We start from the raw sequence: 12,159 nt of genomic DNA, 5'->3' as shown, positions 1-12,159 counted from the left end.
GCGAGAATAACCACGTGTGTTGTATACTGCAGCCAGCGGTCCGAACCTTCAAATTAAAAGTGCCACCCTCCCCCCCTCCCCAACGGCGTGTTCATTTTTAACACGCCGGAGGCGTTCACGACCAATGCTGTTCACAAGAGAGGTTTCTGGGTTGTGTGTAAGTGTGTGTCGTTAAACGTCCCGCACCACCCGACCACGGCCAATTCGTAAGGGAGTTTGTCACGTGATCAAAGCGTGACCCAATTCGTTACTAGGTCGGCACAACACCGCTTGTGTGTTCGAGAGTAGAGCCACTACAACATTTACAATTTTAGTTGGCGTGACGTTTCACCGGTAATTACAGCTGGAGTTGGCTGTTGCCTGATGATGCTGGTTGTAATTACCGGCGTTGGCTGTCGCTTGATGTTGGTTGTAATTACCGGCGTTGGCAGTCGCCTGATGCTGTTGGTTGTAATTACCCGGGTTGGCAGTCACCTGATGATGCTGGTTGTAATTACCGGCGAAACGTCACGGTACTCGAATTGTAGATGTTGCAGTGGATTTTACTCTCCAACACACAGCCGATGAGTGCCGAAATAGTCACGAATTGGGCCACGTTTTGTTTACGTGACAAAACTCCCTTCAATTGCCTGTGTCGGGTTTGGTAGCGGGTTTAACAGACGCATTTATGTCTACGCCATGTAACCCGACAAACCTCTTTTACGCACACGGCGTTCGCTCCGAGGCGAGCTTCGTGTCGACCTCGTATTAATTCCACTTATTGGAAATAAAAGTTCACGCGCGATATACATTTTCCAGACAAAACCGTGACGAAATACATTATTTGCTGTAAGCCTTTTTGTGTCACCGTGTGTCTGTGTGTGCGTGGTGTGTGGAGTGGTGGTGTAGCGGTTAGCGCTGCGCCACGAACTCTGCGTCCCGAGTTCGATTCCCGCTCACGGGCAACACCGGTGGCGACTATCTGAACCTCCCCTAGGTCGGCTCAGCCTCAAATGAGTAGCTGGTGTGCGTAGTAAACATCGCCACTGGGGAGACAAAGGCGGTCGGGCGTGGTGCTGCCCCCCCCCTCGTCGACCGTTCCGGCCTTCATAGGCGCTCACTAACAGCACTTGCCCCAACAGTCCATTAACGCTTTACGGGGGATCTTTGTCTTTGTGTGGTAGGAGCCTTCGGCACTCCACGTGTCCTCAAAGTGCACCTGGCCTGGCACAAGCGCCATGGTAACGTCACCGTAATTTAGTAGCGAATGGCGTTTGTTGTTTTTTTGTATTATGGTATGTAGCATGTGGGGAGCGGTCGTGTAGCGGGTTAGCGCTACGCTGCGCTACGAACCCGGCGGACCCAAGTTCGATTCCCGCTCACGGCCAACGCCAGTGACGATTATTCTGAACAGTTTCTGGGCCTCTCCTAGGTCGATTCGGCCCCAAATGAGTACTTGGTGCGGTGTAGAAACATCGCCACTGGGGAGACAAAGGCGGCCAGGCGTGCGTGGTGCTGGCCACCCATCCCTTCGTGTGCTATGCCGGCCTTCATCGGTACTGCTACTCGCTAAAAGCACTTCAGCAGTCTGTGAAGGCTGCACCGGGGGGACCTTTGTCTCCTTCATCACGTGCTGCTTCCTCGCGAACAGCACTTTCCCCAGCAGTCTGTCAAGGCTACCCGGGGGACCTTCTCATGATGTATGTCACTGGGAGTGGCATGTGCGTAACGGGTGAACGCGCGCTGCGCTACAAACCCCGCGTCCCGAGTTCGATTCCCGTTCACGACCTCATAACAGGGGCGAACAGTGTGAGGTATGCGCCAAGACCTGTATACCGCAGAATCGGAATGCTTTTGTTTGGAGGAATCCGATGAGCTATAAAGCTCTTTTTTCACATGTCCACGGTCCCACGACATTAAAGCAATTGGGGGGGGGGGGGGCATCTGAAACGTGACAATTTCAGGGAAGTCTCGTTCGCTAAGCCTTAGGAGAATGGGAAAAAAATATATACGTAAAATGTAAACAATACCGTTCACAATAGCAATGGAAACGAGACCTATGTGTTGGCATTTCTCATAAATCCAAAAGATCAACGTCCTTGCCTGTAAAAAAATAATAATAAAGACCACTGACGTTTTGGGTGTTGAACACAAAAAAAAAACTCAACACTTTAAAACGTTTCAGAGAAATCACGAATTGGGGCCCCTCTTATCTGTTGCCATTCCAATGTGGGATCCACGTGTGGGATCCATTCCCACACCGTAGGGCTGTTTATTAGCTAAGGGGCTCGGCCAATCAGAGAGCCGCGGCGTCGTGACGCACGGTTACTTCCCTGCCACCGGAAACCGAACCCCCACTACCCGCCGCTTCCCCCTCCCTCCCCCCAACGGAGTGTTCCGACGCGGTGACGTCACGACCCGATCATGAATATTAATCGTTCCGTTTGCCGGCCGCCGTGCGTCATGAATATTTAATGCGTAGAGGATGGACGGCGGGGGGTGGGGTGCGCCCTGGTTTCCTGTGAATCATCTCATGAATATTAATGACCGATGGGGGGGGCGGGGTTTTCTGTAAATCGCATGAATATTAATTAGATTGGTGGATGTTTTTAGTGGAAGCTCATGCATATTAAGCGATTTCACCGTCTCCCCACCCGGGGGAAGCTCATGAATATTAATAGATTTCACAGTCCCCGCCCCCCTCGGGGAAGCTCATGAATATTAAGCGATTTCACCGTCTCCCCACCCCGGGGAAGCTCATGAATATTAATCGATTTTACAGCCACCGCCCCGCCCCCTCGGGGAAGCTCATGAATATTAATGAGATTTTACAGCCACCGCCCCCCTCGGGGAAGCTCATGAATATTAATCGATTTAACAGTCCCCTCCCCCCTCGTCATAAAAACGCGGTCGATCACCCCGCGTGGTCGCTTTAGACCGGTCCGGCACCTGCTACGCGGGGTGAGTTATTGATATGAACTACAACTTTCACGTGTTTTTATATATATACCGTATATATAAAACATTTACTAAATAATAATACTCATGTATAAGTTAGTAACTTTGTTTACGTGTTAAAATTAACATAAATGTTATTGTATATTATACACCGAACTGTTTAGGGTACCGCATTCTGCGGGCTATAAAGGTTCACGATTCGTACTTTGCGAGTTCCAAACCTGGTTAGTTGGACTCAGCCCATCATCATCATCCCCCCGTCCTCGAGGGGTCGATAAAATAGGTACCGCTTTGTGGGTGAACGGAACGGCGGCAGTCATCTGGCCCGAAAGGACTCGGACTTGTTAATAGGAATGTGGAATTTCCGCCACTTTGCTCAGGGCTGCAAAGGGATAGGTCTCGTTGCGTTCGTAGTCGGGACCAGTCTGTGACCGGCCGAGTGCCTTATAATCCGTGCAGTACGACAGAGTCTTCGTGGGCTATACGGGGGATCTTTGTCTTTGTATCGTCACAATGTGTGAGTGTGTCAGAGTCAGCCACTGTGTGATAACGTTACTCTTGAAGGGCGCACGCACGCACGGGCGTGCGTGCGTGTGATATAATTTGCGTGTTAATATAATTACCGTATTCTCCGGATTAAAAGGCGCATGTGGTAATATAATTACCGTATTCTGCTGATTAAAGGGAATAACACGTGTGTGTGTGATAATTTGCGTGTTAATATAACTACCGTATTCTCCGGATTAAAAGGCGCATGTGGTAATATAATTACCCTATTCTGCTGATTAAAGGGAGCACGTGTGTGTGATAATTTGCGTGTTAATATAACTACCGTATTCTCCGGGCTAAAAGATTCTCACCTTTGCTATATATAAAAAAACAAATGTTTAGGTAAGGCGCGCCTTATAATCCAGCACGTAACGTTTAGTGATCAGCGTGCGAGACTCCACATCTCCCAGACACACACACACACACGGGGGTGGGTACGGCATTCGTCTGGGTGCCTCTGACTTTCCAGAGCGTCTTATCATCCGGAGGATACGGAGTGCACCCACAATGCGTGTCCGCTGCACGTGCGCGTGACGCGTTGTTTTACGTACGCGTGTGTTAATGCACACTGCATGTGTGTATGCATGTACACAAGTGTGTGTGTGCGTAAGTGCATTCGCTTTGTTTCACCAGCGGTTGAATGACGCAGGAGCGTGGCAGTACAGTCCAACGACTGACCTTGCCCCCCCGCTGTCCACCCAGCCGGAACACCAGTGGCGAGAGATACCTGAACCCGTCCTGGGACTCCTCTAGATCAACTCGACCTCAAATGCGTACCTGGTGTGGTGTGTAAACATTGCCACGGGAGAGACAAAGGCGGCCGAGCGTGGTGCTGGACAACCACCCCCTCGTGTGCCATTCCGGCCTTCGTAGGTGCTCGCTAACAGCACTTGCCCTAACCGTCTGTAAAAGGCTATACAGGGGGTCTTTATATGTGGTGGTGAAATGTTAACTACCTCGCCTGGTGTACAGGAGGTCGTGGGTTCGATCCTGACCTCTGACGACGTCTGCTGCTGTATATTTGGAGTTTGCGTGTCTCTCTTTCTCTCACTCATCATCATCACGGTGGATATGAGATGTTAACTACCTCGTCTGGTATATAGCAGGACCGTGGGTCCGCATCCGACCCCTGACGCCTGCCGTAAGACGCATCCAACGTGCCGCTGGAAAGCCAGAGAGAGAGCCAGAGAGAGAGAGAGCCAGAGAGAGAGAGCCAGAGAGAGAGCCAGAGAGACTTTTTACTTTTAAACAACTTTTATTGCCGCCAGCAGCAACAGCACTGGAGGCGATTCCGATATGAAACACACAAAGTCACCAGCAACACAAATAAACACGCTATAAATCCACGCGCTGTGGCGCTAAATGCAGCGCGCACAACACGAAATAAAAGTCACGTGGTGGTGGTGGTGGTCATCGCGCACGCCACGGTGACGAGCGAGCGCTTCAGAAGGTGAACACGTGGGGTGGTGCCGTCCACGCCGGTACAGAGAGGGGCTTGTCCGGCTCCCCAGCGTTCTAAGAAGACGCGCTGCACATCACCGACACGTGTGTGTGGTACGTGGCGTGCTCCAGCCGGAGCCGCGCCTTGAGCAGGCCCCTGAACACTGGAAGCAGCACAGAGCAGCCGTCAGTGTCACCTTGCAGCATCTTCTTCCTCGTTCTGTACACCGCCAACTTCGCCTGTGCACAGGCGAAGTTGGCGAGGTCATGGTGCTTGTTAGCCAGGTAAGGCACCACCCCATATACGAAGCTGCTGTTGGAGAAGGGAACCTCCAGTTTCCTGAAGATGTCCCCCAAAGGGCGGAACATTGGGTTGAGCCGCTGACAGCGTAAGTACTGGTGGAGCAGATCCTCCCTGGCACCGCAGGAAATGAGCCACAGAGAGAGAGACAGAGAGAGAGCCAGAGAGTGAAAGAGAGAGATCCAGAGAGCCAGAGAGAGCCAGAGACAGCAAGAGAGACGAGTGGTCAGCTCGTGTGCAGCAGATTGCGGGACGGATTGTGGCATCGCGAGACACCGCTGGAGAAGACGCCAATGGCTTCGGGGTGGCGGGGAGGGTTTAATAGAGCAGTGATTAGGTGATCACGGGCTGACGATAACGGAGACGGGAGAATAACAGGCACCAGCAGTTGGTGTCTGTTAGCACACCGATAATGACACAAGGCAGGAGCCGTGCCGGTCTTCATAGGCGCTGCTGCTACTCGCTCACGGCATTTGCCCCCAACAGTCCCGTTAAAGGCTACACGGGGGATCTTTGTCTTTTGTTGTCTCTCTGTGTGCAGTGTTCACTTCTATGGAGGCCTCCGTATTCTACCCCGACCCCTGGGGACCGCTCGCGACGGTTACCGCACAACCGGGGCGGTCCCCTTGCAGTCCCTCACAGCGGGACGGGGACCATCACCGGGACCATCACCGGGACCCTCACCGGGACCATCACGGGGACCCTCACGGGGACCATCACGGGGACCATCACCGGGACCCTCACGAGGACCATCACCGAGACCCTTACCGGGACCCTCACCAGGACCCTCACCGGGACCCTCACCGGGACCCTCACGAGGACCATCACGGGGACCATCACCGGGACCATCACCGAGACCCTCACCGGGACCCTCACCGGGACCCTTACCGGGACCCTCACGGATTCCTCCATCTCCCTCTGACGTCACGCCTCACCGCAGCTCAGCTCTCCCAGCACCACCACCACCTCGGACTACCACCACACCGCCAACCACTGCACCACCACTACCAACAACAACAGCAGCAGCAGCAACTATACCACCAGCAACAGCAGCAGTACCAACAAGAGCACCTGGTCACACAGCAGCAGCAGCAGCAGCAGCCGGCCATTATGGACCACCACCACCTCCTGCTGCAGCAGAGCCTCCACCGCTACCACGTGGTGCACAATCCCGGTCACGCGACTCCGTTCCGGCAGCACCGGCGCTCGGAGACATGGGATGACGCGAGGGCGGAAGGGGTCAACGCCGGCGGTACCGGCGGTGGTGGCGGCGGTACCGGCGGTGGCGGCGGTACCGGCAGCGGCACCGGCGGAGGGGAATTCTACGGCCGCGACGACGACGGCGACGATGCCGCGATGGCGGCTGCGGCGGTGACGAGTTGGAGGAGGAGGGCGGCGGCGCCGCCGTCGGCACCGGCGGACGCGCTGGCGGAGGAGGAGGAGGTGGAGGACGAGGACGAGGAGGAGGAGGAGGGTGGGGAGAGGGAAGGAGACTCGGATGCGGACCGCGCCGAGAGGAAGCGCCTGCGGAACCGGCAGGCGGCGTCGCGGTGCCGCCGGCGCAAGCTGGAGCGCATCGGGCGCCTGCAGGAGCGAGCGGCGTCGCTGCGGGCCGCCAACTCGGGGCTGGCGAGCCAGGCCCAGGAGCTGCGCGCCCACGTGGGCGGCCTGCGCCAGCGCCTGCTGGGCCACCTCCGCGGGGGGTGCCCGCTGCAGGCTTTCGGCCTACACGGCGGGGAGTAAAAAAAGAAAAACTGTTTTTTAAAAAAATATATATTTTTTTTATTTTTACAGCTGAGCGGCTATGCGGCTCTTTTTTTTAAATCAGAAGTCACCCGGCGATCACAAATGATAGCTCGAGCGAGGTGGCGGCTTATCGTCGTCGTCGTCATCATCGCGTGGAAATCAAAGCAGCACACGAATGCTCTGAACGCGTGACGTCGATTCTGAATGTGGAGGGGAAAACCGGAGGACCCGGAGGAAAAATCCATGGGGGGAGAGAGAGAGAGAGAGAGACGCAAACTCCTAATATGCATCAAACGTCAGGGTCTCAATCGAACCCACGACCTCCTGCATACCAGGCGAGGTAGTTAACCCCTTCCACCCTCTCGTCATCCCACGGCTTCGAGCGCCGGTGCTGCCGGAACGGAGTCGCGTTCACCGTGGTCGCGTGGATTTTTCTCCGAGTTCCCCCGGCTTCCCCCCCCCCCCCGTCAACATTTCGTTATCGACGTCACGCAATTGTAGGGTATTTCGCTGCCACTATAAATGTCCACGTGATGACGATGATAATCCGACTTCGTTGACCAATGACTTGTGATAGCCAGGTCGCTTCTGAAAAAACAGCTGCTGTGTAGCTCAGTATGTGGCCTTGCCTGATAAAATAAAAACAATCGTTTTTATTGCACGTTTCCTTTGGTGTCCGTCAATCACCAACTGAACCTGACCTCGTAGTAATAGGTTTTACCCTTTTAACTGGCACAAAAAACTGACACCTTCATTCAAGGCATCATGTCTGCAATAACCACAACACAAGCAGTCAAAATGCAAACAAAAAGACAACTTTGATAATAATATTGGCACTGTCCTTGAATTTGATTGGTCCACACCCGAGACGACTTTCTTTAGAGCCTAGTCTCCACTGGTGTTGGACCAGAAGACGCCAAAAGGCATCATACATGATGCCTTGAATAAAGGTGTCAGTTTTTTGTGCCAGTTGAAAAGGTAAAACCTATTACTATATCTTGTTACTGGCAAAGGAGGTCTCATAATGTAAATTAACCTGACCTCATCGATCAGAGACAAAGGCGTCCGTGGGGGGGGGGGAGGGAGCATTTAAGGTTATGAGGGCGCCTAAGGCTGATGTAGGAGAGAAGATGGCTACAATAAGTGCTTGATGTATTACCTTTTTCAACACGCAAAATATTGTGGAGTCATCAAAAGATTAGTGGGGGTGGTGGTAGTGGTGGTGGCATGGCGGGTGAGGCGGCTGCGTGGGGTGACCGTGCTGACGCAACGGGGCGCTGTGATGTTGCCGCTGTGATGCTGCTGCTGGAGTTTCACAATCGTCGTCGTCGTCATCATCATCGTCGTCGTCATCATCAGATAGCACCCTCGTCGTAGGTGGGTGTGCGCCATCCTGCACAGTTCGTCACGTGGCGTTTCCACTTCCCTCGCTGTCCCTGTCTTGTGGTGCCAGTACGTGTCACGCAGTGGCCACAGCTTGTCAGGCACCGATCTCGTTTACGACGTCGTCAAGCCCTTCTCTGTTAGAGTCTTCCTCTTTGTGTCTGTTTATACGTCTGTATGTCTGTCTGTATGTATGTTTATACGTCTTTATGTCTGTATGTTTGTCTGTTTATACGTCTGTATGTGTGTTTGTATGTATGTCTGTTTATACGTCTGTATGTCTGTTTGTATGTCTGTTTATGCGTCTGTATGTCTGTTTATACGTCTGTATGTCTGTATGTATGTCTTTTTATACGTCTGTATGTCTATTTATACGTCTGTATGTCTGTTTATACGTATGTATGTCTGTATGTCTGTTTATACGTCTGTATGTCTGTCTGTATGTCTGTTTATACGTCTGTATGTCTGTTTATACGTCTGTATGTCTGTATGTTTGTTTATACGTCTGTATGTCTGTCTGTATGTATGTCTGTTTATACGTCTGTATGTCTGTCTGTTTGTATGTATGTCTGTTTATACGTCTGTATGTCTGTTTATACGTCTGTTTGTCTGTATGTATGTCTTTTCCTACGTCTGTATGTCTGTTTATATGTCTGTATGTCTGTCTAATTATACGTCTGTATGTATGTCTGTCTGTATGTCTGTTTATACGTCTGTATGTCTGTCTGTATGTCTGTTTATACGTCTGTATGTCTGTTTATACGTCTGTATGTCTGTTTATACGTCTGTATATCTGTCTGTATGTATATCTGTTTATACGTCTGTATGTCTGTCTGTATGTTTATACGTCTGTATGTCTGTTTATACGTCTGTCTGTGTGTCTGTTTATACGTCTGTATGTATGTTGAACTTCTTTCGCACCGTACTTAGCCAACCCTGCTAATCATCATCGTCATCACGATCCGCGGGGCAGATGGCACCGTAGTTATTAGCAGGTGGTGGTGGTGACGGTGATGGTGTCCACTGCACATTTTGTCATTTCTTATTTCCACTTTCTCTCTCTAACTCTGTATCTTGCAGTGTCAGTCTGCGTCAATCAGTGGCCACTTCTTGTCTGGCACCGATCTCTCTCACGATGTCGTCAAACCGTTCGCTGGTCGAGGTCCTTCCTCTCTCCTCTCCGGTTCCTTCCATTTGAGGCTGAGTCGACCTAGGAGGAGGAGGAGGCCCAGGACCGGTTCAGATGATCGTCACTGGTTGTTGGTGACCGTGAGCGGGAATCGAACTCAGGACGCTGGGTTTCGCAGACTCGCGCACACACACAAACACAATCACCGCCATTCGCCACTAAGTGGCGGCGACGTCACCACGGCGCTTGTACCAGGCTAGGTGCACTTTAAGGCCACGTGAAGTGCCACGCGCCCCCTGGCATGAGATCAGGGGACAGACCCAGCAGCAGGTGCCATGGGGTTGAGTGACTGAGATGGCTGGGCACGATGCACCACCAGCTGTACCCCCAAAACTGTGCCACGCAATCGCACACAAGGACAAAGATCCCCCGTATAGTCTGGAACAGACTGTTGGGGCAAGTGCTGTTAGCGAGCAGCACCTGTGAAGGCCGGCACGGCACACGAGCGGGGTGGGTGGCCTGCACCACGTCCCGGCCGCCTTTGTCTCCCCAGCGGCGATGTTAACACCACACCAGGTCGTCTTTTTAAGCTGAGTTAACCTCTCCCTCCCCCCCCATGTGGAAGTCCCCACACTTTACCCTACCGCCCACTCACCTAGCAAACAGTGCCGAGAGCGAATTGTTCATTATCAAGAGAGGCGGTGGTGGTGGGGGGGGAGAGTTGCCGTGACACGATAGGAAGCTTTGACGTCCGTGAGTCAGCGGCGATATTTTTTTATTCTTTAAAATCGGGGGGAATTATTGATGTTTTTTTCTTAAAGCGAGAGAGAAAGAAACGGGCTGCAGCAACAACAAAAAGTCCCTCGACGCTTACGGGAAGTGTTATAAATACATTTAAATGTTAAAATATATATTGGGGGCCCGGCGGATGAGTCTCACAGTTCATGGGGCTGATGTTATGGGCGCATTCATTTACATTTCAAAGACTATATATATTTTTAAAAAGTTTTTTAAACGTATATATATTTTACTTTTAGCGGGAAATACAACTGGAATGGTGAACTTGGAAACGGATCGGCCAATTACGATGCCTATTGTACATTTGGAGTTTGCGTGTCTGCCTCTCTCTCATCATCATCACGGTAGCTAGGAGATGTTGACTACCTCGCCTGGTATACAGGAGGTCGTGGGTCCGATTCTGACCCTGACAATGCCTGCTGCTGTATATTTGGAGTTTGCGTTTCTTTCTGTCTCATCATCACGGTGGCTAGGAGATGTTAACTACCTCGCCTGGTATACAGGAGGTCCGTGGGTTCGATCCCGACCCCTGACGATGCCTGCTGCTGCTGTATATTTGGAGTCTGCGTTCTTTCTCTCTCTCCACGTGGCCGCGTGGAATTTTTCTCCGGGATCCTGCGGTTTTATTTCCCGCCTCCACATTAAGAATCAATGTCACGCCTTTAGAGTATTTGGGCTACTATGAATGTCCACACAACGACGATGATGAGCCCACTTCGTCGCTATCATTTTTGTGGCCAGGTCGCTTCCGCAAAAGAGATACGTCGCCTAAGTGGGGCTTTAAAAACTTCGTAATAAAATAAAAAGAGTTGTAGGAACTAGTCTTGAGTCTTGCCCCCACACCCCCTAGGTCGACTCAGCCTTAAATGAGCACTTGGTGCGGTGTGTACAACTTCAGCGCTGGGGGAGAGGGGAAGACAAAGACGGCCTGGCGTGGTGCTTACCGCCGCCCTCCGTCCCCCTTCGTGTGCCGTGCCGGCCCTAATAGGTGCTCGCTAACAGCACTTTGCCCAACGGCATGCGCGGGCTGTCTGTCGGGAGGGGATCTTTATCAGTGCCGGATTAAGCTCGTGCGGGGCCTGTAGCAGATGTTATAAAGGGGCCCTAAATAAAAAAAAAACACTTAAATATTAAAACACAAATTTGTAACTTGCGCAGAAAAGCTATTGTATTTTTCCATTTGCTACACAGCCAGATAATACGACACATCGCTGACCTTAAACGCCCGGCCGTTCGTAAAAGTCGAAGGCGGTATAGTACTATAGTGATAGAGCAAGTGCAGAATCACCGAACCGGAATTGATAGCTTGAAAGCGTTTAGCGCGGGGGCCCCTTGAAAGTGCGGGGGCCCGTAGCATTACGTAGTTACTACATACGTAGCTACTACACATGTAGCTACTAGTGCTACTCGGATCATTATCCGGCACTGATCTTGATGCCCTCGTTTGTAAACGGTACGACGGCGCACCGCGCGTGTTTTGCTGACCAAAATAAATAAAACGAGGTGGCCACCGGGAAGATGAACTTGCCCCCCCCCCCTCCATCGTCGTCTTCCTTTCCGAGGGTGGTCTGGCGGTGGAAATTCCACGCGCCCATGGCGGGAGGAACCTGCCTGGTCACACGTGCAGCGAGCAAGTGGTGGCTGTCACTACGCAAAGTAACCTGTTGCGCTCTGCAGTGCAGCTTGACTTAAGCGGTACCCAATTTTACTCGCCTCTTAAATATGATGATGATGATGATTGGTGGGTTGAGTGGGTGACTGAGTTTGCCCCTCTCTCCCCCGCAGCCGGCCAGGATTATTGCCAGTGGTGGAAATTCCACGTTTCTCTAGCTGGTCGCAGTACGTTCGTGTAACGGTTTGACTACTCTCTCTCTCT

General features: G+C 52.1%; 1 protein-coding gene across 1 annotated transcript; it reads left to right on the top strand.

Annotated features, from left to right (window-relative positions):
- Positions 1-966: 966 nt before the first annotated feature.
- On the top strand, positions 967-11,812 carry LOC116941642 (uncharacterized). Its single transcript, XM_076064470.1, has 2 exons — positions 967-2,940; positions 5,769-11,812. Exon 2 carries the CDS (start codon positions 5,780-5,782, stop codon positions 6,968-6,970), a length of 1,191 nt encoding a protein of 396 aa, XP_075920585.1. The 5' UTR covers positions 967-2,940; positions 5,769-5,779; the 3' UTR covers positions 6,971-11,812.
- Positions 11,813-12,159: the final 347 nt, after the last annotated feature.

Source organism: Petromyzon marinus, chromosome 1, assembly GCF_048934315.1.
Source record: "Petromyzon marinus isolate PM22_M1 ecotype Great Lakes invasive population chromosome 1, UKy_Petmar_22M1.pri1.0, whole genome shotgun sequence".
Classification (NCBI taxonomy): Eukaryota; Metazoa; Chordata; class Hyperoartia; order Petromyzontiformes; family Petromyzontidae; genus Petromyzon; species Petromyzon marinus.
The sequence above is the reverse complement of the archived record's forward strand: the minus strand, read 5'-3'. Positions and strand labels throughout refer to the sequence as shown.